This window comes from Schistocerca piceifrons, chromosome 11 (genome assembly GCF_021461385.2).
Source record: "Schistocerca piceifrons isolate TAMUIC-IGC-003096 chromosome 11, iqSchPice1.1, whole genome shotgun sequence".
Taxonomy (NCBI): domain Eukaryota; kingdom Metazoa; phylum Arthropoda; class Insecta; order Orthoptera; family Acrididae; genus Schistocerca; species Schistocerca piceifrons.
This window is the reverse complement of record NC_060148.1, coordinates 160,498,134-160,510,326: the sequence shown is the minus strand read 5'-3', so window position 1 is coordinate 160,510,326 and position 12,193 is coordinate 160,498,134. Positions and strand designations below refer to the sequence as shown.

The 12,193-nt window shown below is 39.4% G+C and overlaps 1 protein-coding gene across 1 annotated transcript in view; it reads left to right on the top strand.

Moving 5' to 3' along the window:
- Positions 1-11,597, top strand: part of LOC124720161 (zinc finger protein 729-like) — a 158,242-nt gene extending 146,645 nt beyond the window's left edge. The window contains exon 5 of the mRNA XM_047245476.1: positions 11,538-11,597. Within this exon, the coding sequence (XP_047101432.1) occupies positions 11,538-11,589 (52 nt within the window). The 3' untranslated portion in view covers positions 11,590-11,597. The remainder of the gene's footprint in view (positions 1-11,537) is intronic.
- Positions 11,598-12,193: the final 596 nt, after the last annotated feature.

The following is a 12,193-nucleotide window of genomic DNA, read 5'->3' as shown; positions in this document are numbered from 1 at the left end:
AGATAGCCATATAGCATTTAAAAGGAAATTAAAAGAATTTCTTAATGGTAACTCCTTCTCATTAGATGAATTTTTGGATATACTAAGTCAGTAATTTTCCCACCCCCTACCCAAAAAAAAAATTTAGTGTCATGTAATATTTTGTGTAATTTAATATCTTGGATAGACACCTTTTATTAACCTGATACGTTTCACATCATTACGAAGTGTCGTATTCATGATCTATGGAACAAGTTCTAATCTAACCAAATGTCTAAACGACTTCTACCTCTTTTACAATACACAGTCTAGTGTATGGTTTCATGCATCACATGATAAAAGAAATTCTCTATTAAAATCCGGAAATACCAATATCGGACTCGATGTTAAAGCTTCTTTTAACTCATCCAAAGCACGCTGGCACTCTTCTGACCACAAAAATTTAGTACCCGTTTTCAACAACTGAACTGTGTCAGTGGTATGGTAGTATCCACAAACCCTTTTCTGAACCACCGGTAATAGTTTGCTAGTGCCAAGAACGATTACAGCTCCTTTACAGATTCTGGTACAGGAAATTCACATATGCCGTAAAATCATTTTTACTTATGATGTGACATAAGTATGCTATCTGTTCTATCACAAAGTTGCGCTTTGCTGTAATCAGTGTTAAGTATGCTAAATTTAACCTTAGGAAAACTTCCTTTAATTGCTGCATATGCTGTCCCATATGACTCCCATAGACGATTGTGTCATCAAGATACACTAACAACTGCCATGGTTTCAAACCTGAGTACTCAGTCCAACAACCTCTGAAATGTTGCAGGTGCATTTTTTAATCCGTATGGTACTCCTCTGAATTGGTACTATGCTGAATAAGCTCATTTATGTCGATCCAGCTTCTATCTGGTGAAAATCGCTCTTCAAATACATTGTTGAAAAAATTTGCATTGCGCTAAGTGATCCAAGGTTCTGTAATAATTGGTAATGCGTAGATGTCTATTATAGTTTTCGCATTTAGGTGTCTGTAATCAAAGGAGAACCTGTGTTTCTGCGACCCATTGAATGATTTTTTTGACATGACGACTGTTCCTGACCCCCATGGACTATAACTTTCTTCAATTATTCCATCTTTCAGCTGTTGATGGATAAATTTGTCCAAAACTGTCTGCATGTACCTTGGTAATTACTTTCTTCAATTATTCCATCTTTCAGCTGTTGATGGATAAATTCCTCCAAAACTGGCTGCAAGTACCTTGGTATTCTGAATGATTTGCGCTAGAAAGGTGATTTATTTCCAATTGGTATGCAGTGGTGTGTAATATGCATAAGTGCTAATGATTATTCTTTAGGAAAAAATAAATCTTTAAATTCCAAAAGAAATTTTTCCATTTATTCTGCATAGCTGCTCTTTAGGTGCTTCACTTTTTCCATTATGCAGTTTCAATGACACCCCTCATATCCCATTCTTCTTGCTCCATACTAGCGATTAGCAACCTCTTTGTTAATCCTATGTCCTCTGCGCTAAAATTATCTATAGAAACAGATACTTCTCTTCATGCCTTATTTTTTGAATGTATACAATACTTCTTTTAACTAAGCAGCACACCTGACCTAATACTTCATTTTTCTAAGGGTTCCACCACTCACAAAAGTCCTACTGGCAAGCTAGATTCTGTACTCACCCAAAGCGATTTCGCAATACCCTTAGGTAAACAATCGTCTGAATCAAGCTCTAGTTTGGTCGTTTATGGTTTAGTCGGTTTGTCTTTGATGACAGAATTCCGTCCCGATATCGCTACGCTGACTATGGCTTCTCCTAACTAAAAATGTTTCGATCAAGTTCCACTCTATGTAGCTGGCACAATACTGATATAAGAAATCAAATTCCAGGATCCGGTCATAGCCCTTACTCATGTGTAGCACAATCTCTACATATTGTTTGACTGTACTGTATCCAGGCAGAAGTCTGTGTCCACCGATTCTAATACTGTCACTTCTTGTCCCCCCTTTCCATTCAGTCTGTACTGTGTTGCTTACATTTCACCAGATCACTACTATCGACCAACACATGCGTCCCTGTGTCCATCATTTTCCTACGACCTGTCTTTCCTACTATTACCCCTCTGCATACGATTTCGTAGTATCCAATCTTACTGGGATGGATCGTAGGTGGGCCTGGGGCTATTCCTGCCTGGTCCTCTACTTCTAAAACTATTACTTTCTCTTACTTTATTCACGTCATCTGGACGCTGGTGACACTGCCTCCTTACATGCCCCATTTGCCCACACCTGAAACATTTTATATTAGCTGCCAACACTGTCTGTTCCCTGAACATTTCAATCAACAAGTCGCTCTCTTCACATTCTATAGCTAGCTGAACTGCTGTGTGCAAATCCGTCTGACCCCAGCCCACACATGTCTTGATATTTCTGTATGCAACTTTCTTAAAAAAAGCATCGAGCACTCTGTGCTTAGTTTCTTGGAAAATAATTTCACTTTCTATCCCAATTCATAGGTACATCCATTAATTTTCCTTAGCCCATATGCAAATTGTTCCACGGTTTCCATATTCTTCTTAGTTATCAGCCCTAATTGTTCCCTATAGTATCTGGCACTATTTCGTTCCGTATGTCTTTGAATTGACCTTTCTTTAAATCCTTCGAATGTTGAGGCTCTATTAAGTGCTTCTGTATACCTACATAAGTTTATGCTTCCCTTGTTAGTCTCAGTTTTGCAACACTCAATAATTCCTTATCAGACCAAACTTCCATCTGAGCCAGATTTCGAAAGTCTCCCACAAAGGCCTGCACATCCTTGGAGCCTTGCGGGAAAAAATCAGCAATTAAACCCTACTTGCAATAATATCTACTTTACAAAATGCATGACCATCAAACTTCTTCTCCATGACCAAAAAAAAAAAATAATTTTTTTTGAATCACTGTACCAAAGATTGCAGGTTCATACTCTGATCTGAGAAAGTAACATCAGTGTTCTGACACTTACATTGTCTCCCGTGCAAGTTGAAATGAGACATCAGTACGACAGTAGATTTTTTCAATTAATTTCTTTCTTCTGGCCCTCGGCCGTAGTACATCAGGAGCAGCTTGGTGGAGGCCTCCAGTTGCCTCTCGTTTAAAAAATTGACGTCCATTACTTCTGAATACGCAGAGAGCGAGGCCTAGCAGGGCGTCACTCGAATGCTGCTGTCAGTCACATCTCTGGCAGCGACCCGAGCGCCTCCCTTGTGACTTATGGCAGGCTGCCCTGGCTCGTGGTAGAACAGCAGACCCCATACTGCACTCTGGGATGTCGCTATGGGTGTCACAGGGTCGTGATTTAGGCTGTGATACTGAGACGAGAATCATTTAGTACGTGAATGGGAATGGCTGAGAAATTGAACGCTTAAGGCACGTGCTCTAGACTCTTCCTTAGTTGCAAGTGAGGAAAGGCTTCTACATCTACATCCATATCTACGAGGATACTGTGCGAATCACATTTAAGTGCCTAGGCGAGGGTTCATCGAACCACCTTCACAATTTTCTATTATTCCAATCTCGTACAGCGCGTGGAAAGAATGAACATCTATTTCTTTCCGTACGAGCTCTGGTTTCCCTTATTTTATCTTGGTGATCGTTTCTACCTATGTAGGCCGGTGTCAAAAAAATATTTTCGCATTCAGAGGAGGAAGTTGGTGATTGGAATTTCGTGAGAAGATTCTGTCGCAACGAAAAATGCCTTTCTTTAATGGTGTCCAGGCCAAATCCTGAATCATTTCAGTGACACTCTCTCCCATATTTCGCGATAATACAAAACGTGCTGCCCTTCTTTGAACTTTCTCGATGTAATCTGTCAGTCCTATCTGGTAAGGATCCCACACAGCGCAGTTACTTTCTAAAAGAGGACGGACAAGCATAGTGTAAGCAGTCTCCTTAGTAGATCTGTTACATTTTCTAAGCGTCCTGCCAATAAAGCGCAGCCTTTGGTTCGCCTTCCCCCACAACATTTTCTATGTATTCCTTTAGATTTGACTGATTTATCGTGTGACTGAAGTTTAACGAATTCCTTTTAGCACTAATGTGGATGACTTCACACGTTCCATTATTTAGGGCTAACTGCCAATTTTCGCACCATTCAGATATCGTATGTTCCAAAATGCTACTGCATATCGATGTTAATGATATGGGCATGTAATTTAGTGGCTTACTCTTACTACATTTCTTAAATATTGCTGTGACCTGTGCAACTTTACAGTCTTGGGGTACGAATCTTCCGTCGAGCAAATGGTTGTATATGACTGTTAAGTATGGAGCTAATGCATCAGAATACTCTGAAAGGAACCTAATTGGTATACAGTCTGGACCAGAAGACTTGCTTTTATTAAGTGATTTAAGTTGCTTCACAACTGCGAGGATATTTACTTCTACGTTACTCATTTTGGCCGCTGTTCTTGATTCGAATTCTGTAATATATACTTCCTCTCCTTATGTGAACGCATTTCGGAAGGCTGTTTTTGCAGCACTGTCTTCGATAGCATCTCCATTGCTATCATGCAGAGAAGGCATTGATTGTTTCTTTCCGCCAACATACTTCACGTACGACCAGAAACTCTTTGGATTTTATGGCAGGTTTCGAGACAATGTTTCGTTGTGGAAACCGTTATAAATATCTCGCATGGAAGTCCGCGCTAACTTCCGAGCTTCTGTAAAAGATCGCCAATAGTGGGGATTTTGTGTCTGTTTAACTTTGGCATGTTTGTTTCGTTGTTGCTGCAATAGTGCTATGACCCGATTTGTATACCAAGGAGGATCTGCTCCGTCGTTTGTTAATTTATTTGGTATATATCTCTTAATTGCTGCCCTTGGGGGTAACCATATTCAGTCTTGTTATGACAACCATGTGTTTGCTGATCCCTTTTTATCCTCGTTATTAACTCAGGATTATTTGTTGCTAAGAGGTCAAGTATATTTTCACAACCGATGGTTGCTATACCGCGCCCAGATGGCTCTGCTTCACAACGCCACTTGGCGGAGTTTTGCTTTGCAATGCATAATGCTCTCGCCCACCTGCGTCTGTCTTTGTTGCAGCTCTGACGTATTTTTTTACCGAATACAGTCGATACGCTACAGGAAGTACATAGTTCACTGTGTGGGAATTATACAGTAACTGAATGTCAAGCTATTAATTTAAAAAAACACGATTAATTTCACACTTGTTTATTTCATAAACACACACACACACACACACACACACACACACACACACACACCGTTGTAGTAAAGCCAACGTTTCTGTCATGTAACCAACCTAGAAGTACTAACAAAAATTTTCCAGCAGACGATAATAGCTGACGTAACTGTTCCATAAATGAGTTCAGAGCGACTGGCAGTTCTGTCTTAATGGTCCTGTTTAATTTTAAAGCATGAGTCAATACGTGCTTAGACCAACATAGTTGCTCACTGGAGTCCAGATTGCAACATAAATGACGAGGATACAGTTTCACTAGGGTAAGTGAAAAATATTCGGACTTTTAATGAGACACTCCATTTACTTGAAAAATAGAATTTGATTTACACATTATTTTTCAATATAGTCTTCTTTCTGTGAAATGCGCTTGGTCCAGCCGTCCACAAGCTTGTGTATGTCTGCCGAAAAGGTTTGTGATGGTTGAGAAGCCACTGGTTTGCGGTTGGTTGTGAAGCCACTGATGCGACACTTCTGGCACCCGTGTGTCCCAAGAAAATCGGTGACCTCGCAAAGCGTCCATCAGCGGCCCAAACGAATAAAAGTCTGATGGAGAATGATCTTGATTGTTAGGTGGATGTTCCAGCGGCTCGAAACACAGTTTCTGGATTGTGTCAAGGGTGAGGCGAGTCATGTGAGGATGGGCGTTAGGCCTACTACGTAACGGTAAAACGTACCATGACAAAAGACCTCATCCTTTATTGCGAATTGCTGGATTAAGTTTCTTAGTCAACAATGCACAACAATAGACTATGTTGATGGTTTTCCCCTTCTCCATGTAATATTCCTTTTGCATCGAAAAACACGGTTTGCATAACCTTTCTTGCTGATGTTGCAGACTAGAATTTTTTCTTCACTGGTGATTCTGGGTGCTTCCACGCCACACTCTGGTGTTTTGATTCTGGCTCATACTGATGAGCCCACGTTTCATCACGCATCACTATTATTTCCAAAAATGGCTCGCCTTCTCTATTATAATGGTCGAGTACTTATTGGCTGACCTCAAGACGCCTAGGTTTGTGTTCTTCAGTGAGTTGTCATGGCGTCCATGACAAACAAATTTTATGGAAGCCAAGTTCATAACGGATGATGGTATCACCAGAACCTTGACTGATGTTCAGTGTAGGCGCTATGCTGTCGATAGTAATCCGCCCATTCGTCAAAACCGTCAACTGAGCTTGCTCCATTTTGTCGACCGCTGTGGACGTTGACAGGCGCCCTGCTTCCTGTTTGTGAGTCAGTTTTGTCCAGCCACATTTGAATTCTCGACCCACTTGAAAGAACTTGACCTTGGCAGTGTAATGTCCCTGTACTGTGCTAATAGTCTACCATGAATTTTAGCCCCTTTCACTCCTTATGACCAATTAACCGTGTCACTCGTCCTTGTTCTTCGTTTGCACATGTTGCTAATGGAGGGGATATTTTTACGCTGCCACTGCCAGCTCACTTCAGTTGCGATAAAGATCAAGTGAATTTCATTCCACCATAGTAATACCAATGGTAAGTATGATTTCACAGACTACCGTGAAAGTGTTATTTTTAGGAAGATTTGGATAATTTTGACTTACCGTCGTACATTGTGTCCTTTGCAGAACTGCAGTTCGATTCATTTGGAATTACTTGATTGAACTAAGTTTACTGGAAGATGATACAAGTGCCACTCGAAGATAAAAATGTAAAAGTAGAAAAGTAATTTCTGATGCATGTTACTCATTTACGTTTTGTGTATAACTGTTGTTCCTGTTATTAAAATTCTCCCTTTATTGATGTTAATGAGGTAGTTGTCAATTTAACAAGGTTAAATTAATTATTTCATTAATTAATTGTGTTTCATTTGTAAGGGGTGAGATAATTCTGTGCATTACATAGGCTACTTACGTAGGCCACTCATCTATTATTTGTATAAATTTCTGCAAGGTGGAGCAGTAAAGTTGTACATCTGTGTAGTTTTATGTCTTTGGTTACAGTTCATGGCTCATGAGAGAGGTATCTGATGTAGTCATTTCATGTTAAAATATGTGCGCGGGGTACATGAGTATCCCACTGCAGTGGTTCTTGAAGTTAAGCTTCTTTTTGTAGCGTATGATCACCTGATTTTAACATATATTGTTATAATTCAAGTTGTTGAACATCCATTGTCTTTTTCCGTTACTACCAGTAACCGTTTTCTCTTCAGCCAAAATTAAAGTTTCGTCTAAAATAATAACTTCTGGGGAACAAATATGTATCATTTGTGGAAGAGGCACTAAGGTAGAAGGCTTTCAGCATTGTGATATTAACAATGAAACTTTATATCCTTAGGAAAAACTCATCAAACCTCAGTACGAAATCCTGTCACCTGTGTTCGTGGGACTATACGAGTTTCTGCAATGTAAAGCCTGCCATGTGCCTTGAAGGTAGAATAGAATAGAAGGTCCACTGAGACATAATTACTTTCAAAGAATTCTGTGTCAAAGGCAGTTGGGAGTTATCACTACAGTCTGTGATTATAGCACTAACATAGGTTACATTGGGACACTTTATAAGGTGGAGTTCCCCATCTCAAGAACATCAAGGTTGTGTCTTCTGCTCCGTAACAGAGACAAAACACGAAAGCGACTGTTGCAGATGGCCTAAACCAGGTATGGACAAACCGCAGCTCTCACAGTTGATATGATGGTGGCACACCGCTCACTGTTCATTCTAGTAAACTTTATTACCTACCTTTCACTCTTGCCTGGAAAGGAGTAGCTCAGCCCTTGTACAACTTTTGAGTCAATATAGCTGGTACTGCGGCAGAGGAATCCACATTCGAAATAATAACTTATTTTACTGAAAATTATTTCTGAAGTGGCACACTTCCACAACAGAACAGTTCCTGTGACAAGAGCTGCACGTGGGCCTGTGGGGAACAGCGTTGTTTAGTCGTCAGTGGGTTGGGTATTATAGAGTACATGCTTTGCGTCAGTGAAATTCTTCACTTTATGTCATTAGCCCACTAAACATGTATTATAATAACAAAAGCATAAAAAATAATTAAAATGAATCTTTGTGAAACAAATGGCATCGACTTTTCTTAACTTGCTGCGATCCTTACATAGTCACAGTGAGGAGTTTGTGGCCTGTGCTACTAGCTAATCTGAAAACCCTTGGCGTAAGACATCTTTCCTTTAGCAGAATCAAATTACAAAAGATGAACTCACAAGTATGTGTAGGAAGGTATGGGAGGCGTTCTCCCTATCCATTCTGCTTAGTTATTGAATAAATACTGACCTATGCTGTAACTTTTCTAGGTCTCAGTGCTGCCCTTGAGCTTTGATACACCCACAACAGAACTCATGTAGCGGCATATTTCCCTCGCTACAACAATTGGGCACAGAAGATGAAACTTTATGAGAAACGAAAAGATAAAAATTAACTTTAAGGAATCACTGTTTCGACGACTGACATCTAGAGTTGCTCATCATTCACACTTTCGAAAAGACATATGAGACATAGGTGAAGGGATCCTGTAAGTAACTTCTATTTAAAGTGTAGCTGAGTTTGGTCAGACTCAGTTCACTTCACTTTGCAACAACAGAAATATAAAAACGTATGAGCATTACAAAATGGTTTCCCTCCTTACAATATCTGGGTTAGGTGATATGATATTCTAAAGTGAAGTCTAAAGTGAGCTGCTGAAAAGGTACAATATCTATAACACTCGGATGATCATAATGAGGTTCGTAATAGAAAGGCAAATGAATACACTATGTCAACACCAATGTATAAGAATATTAAGCAGTTTCTATTTTAAGAGTGGGAATTAACATTAATCAAAACTAATAAGGGACCCACACAACAGACATAAAATGCTCAGAATACTTTGCACTGTCCAGAAGGTACAGTACTTTTAAAAATTGGCCGAATTTTAAGATTTTTTTAGCCGGTGTTTAGTCCATGATACGTTAAGATGAAAGTAGAAAATCTCACTGAGCGTTCACAGAAACTGAGAAACAAGTATATATGAGTATGTCTCGCCAAACGTCTTGACCTTAATAGCTGCCACTACATAACCATTATATAATTAGATCCCTGGAAATGAAAAACGAGAATTATTTCAGTCCAATGGTAGCACAAAGAAAAGTTGCACCTCATTGTGAAAATGTTATCAAACCCTGTTGCGGTAAAACCTAATACTCAAATGAAACTAGACCAAGCACAGTTGAACAGAGCATTTAAGTAAAAGGAAAACATCATTATAAATGTAAACAAGTATGAAAAACCATCAAACATCTTTATCAAACATCGTAACCATTATATACCACATAGTCACATTTAGGTAGATAAGTAACAAATAATGTAATCCAATAAAGCATACAGCAAATAGTAGTAGTCATAGAATAAACCATTATCATTCGTTTATCATGTATTACAAAAAAAATGAAAAAAAAAGGAAACTAACGTATTACCTTATTCTGTATTCAAAGCTCACCTTACAGAATTGCTTAGGCGTTTCATGTTTTATTTCATATTTACTTATTTCTCAAGATCGAAGGCCTACGGGATATTAATCACAAAATTCTTGGAAATAAAAATGAACTTGAAATGGCAATAACGAAAACAGAAAAAAAAAATCTGGTTTCCTACAGCACAGTAATAAGTTACTTGAGCGCAAAATTCCAATTACAGGAGAGATTTGTGCCAAACGATGACTAGTAACGTTACAACGATTTGCAGTGGTACGTGACAGACGAGGCACATTCTGGCATAATTTATGCGCGTAATCAGAGCGAGCAGGAGATTCAAGAAGATGATGGCCACAAGCCTGCACGTTCTATTGTACTCGTAAGCAACACAGGCTGAAACAGGGCAAGCAACTTTAAATTAAAAATGCCTCTTCTCTGTGGGAATATACATAACGGATATTCGAGTGCAGATTGTAGACACATGGTTGATGACATATGGAGGTTTGGGTTTGGCCGTGACTCGTGGTTGCGTAGCCTAATGGTCAGGCGACTGCTTGCGATAAGCGGGAAATCCGGGTTCGAGCCGAGGTGTGCCACAAATTTTCCCTGTTGTCATTCGGGTATGCAGCTGACGGTTGCCCACATTTGCAAATGTGAATGAATTTCATGTATTTCATAACTGCTTTAGTCGCTGCAGTGCCTGTTCCTAAGGACGTGCGTACATGTCCAGAGGAACTCTGTATCGTATTTCTGAACAACACAGGCATTGTAATATCGTACAAACAGTAATACAGAGAATTGAGAAAAAAGGAGAGGTCAAGCAGTACTCATCTGTTTAGACAAAGGCTGTACCCCGTAGCCTATAAGAAAACGTGTGCTATTAATCATAAATATTCACATCTTACAGCATGAAGGAGATGCTTTATGAGCTAAAATAATTTTATGAAATAAAATCTGTCTCTATTTCTCACCTTCTCTTTGCATATATCCCCTCCATGAAACGTGTGCAGTTGCAATAAATTTCATTTCATTAGGAACTAAATCTCCTCACTCATCAACCAAGATACCTGAAGTAGTGCACAGATAGGTCCATAGTCTGTTGCAGACGTAACCCAGAACGGACTTAACTTCCTCCTGTGTTTGTGATGTATCAGCAGCATCAGTCTGTTGGCATTGAACTATGAAATTTATATATGGTAGCAAATGCTTTACTAAGAGCTGTAATGAATTACATACTTGTACTGTTGCACAGGTTACTTAAAACATCATGTGTTGATCACTTATCACCAGAAATTTCACATGTTCTTGTTTAAGAGAGATAATAATAATGGCGTGTGAAGAGGGCCTCCCGTCGGGTAGACCGCCCGCCTGGTGCAAGTCTTTCGATTTGACGCCACTTCGGCGACTTGCGCGCTGATGGGGATGAAATGATGATAATTAGGACAACACAACACCCAGTCCCTGAGTGGAGAAAATCTCCGACCCAACAGGGAATCGAACCCGGGCCCCTAGGATTGACAGTTTGTCGCGCTGACCATTCAGCTACTGGGCGCGGACTTTTGAGAGAGATGAGACGCCATTATTATGAACGTAACAGAAAAAATATTCCTATATGCTAACACTTAAAAATGCATGCAATAAAAGATAAATATTCACGTCTTACAGATTAATGGATTAAATTTATTGACCCACACAGTTTTATGAAAAATAACAAATATCTGTCTCTATGTCTCTTTTTCCTTCTTCAAACCCCTCCACCCTCTGCTCTAAGTATCTAAACACACAGAAATATCATTTCATGAACATCCAAACCTCTTCAAAACTTCTCACTCCACAGATCAACCGAGATAGTTATAGAAGAGCACAATTGTGGCTGTTATCTGTTACAGGAACCACCCAGCACAGAATAACCTCCTCGTAAAATACACTAATGATGTGTAAGCAACAACAAGTCTCTTGGTTTTGCACAGTGATATTTAGGTATGGCAGTATATACTTTGTAAAGATATGTAATGAATTACGTATTGTTCTGTTTGCATAAGAGTCTTGTAACACCATGTATTGAACACTAACCACGACAAGCTTCCCCTCCATCTTCTTATCTGTGAGGTTCATCATAAATTTGCAGCATACCATGTTGGGCGTTAGTCAACTACACGAATTATCACCCCCCCCCCCCCCTCAAACACACACCTAAAACCTCATTTATTTTAGCACCTTCTAGATCAAGTTAGTTCTGTAATAGGACTTTGAAAGAGAGATAAATGTAGGTTCTCTCAATCCCATGACCTAAACATTTTAAAATGGGATCTCCATTTTTATCGATAATAATGTAATTACAGCTACATTCCCAGTATTTTTTAACTTAAAACTTGTAAGTCCCTCCTCTCTTTAACATTAGCACAATCATCAACAATTTTCTTCACAAAGTCAGTAAGAAGCATATTTGTAGAAACAAACAACCTAATGAATACAGGAAAATGGGAATATGTAGGAAGAGAGATTGTGGGAAGTTGGGGGGGGGGGGGTTGTTTTGGGGGAAGAG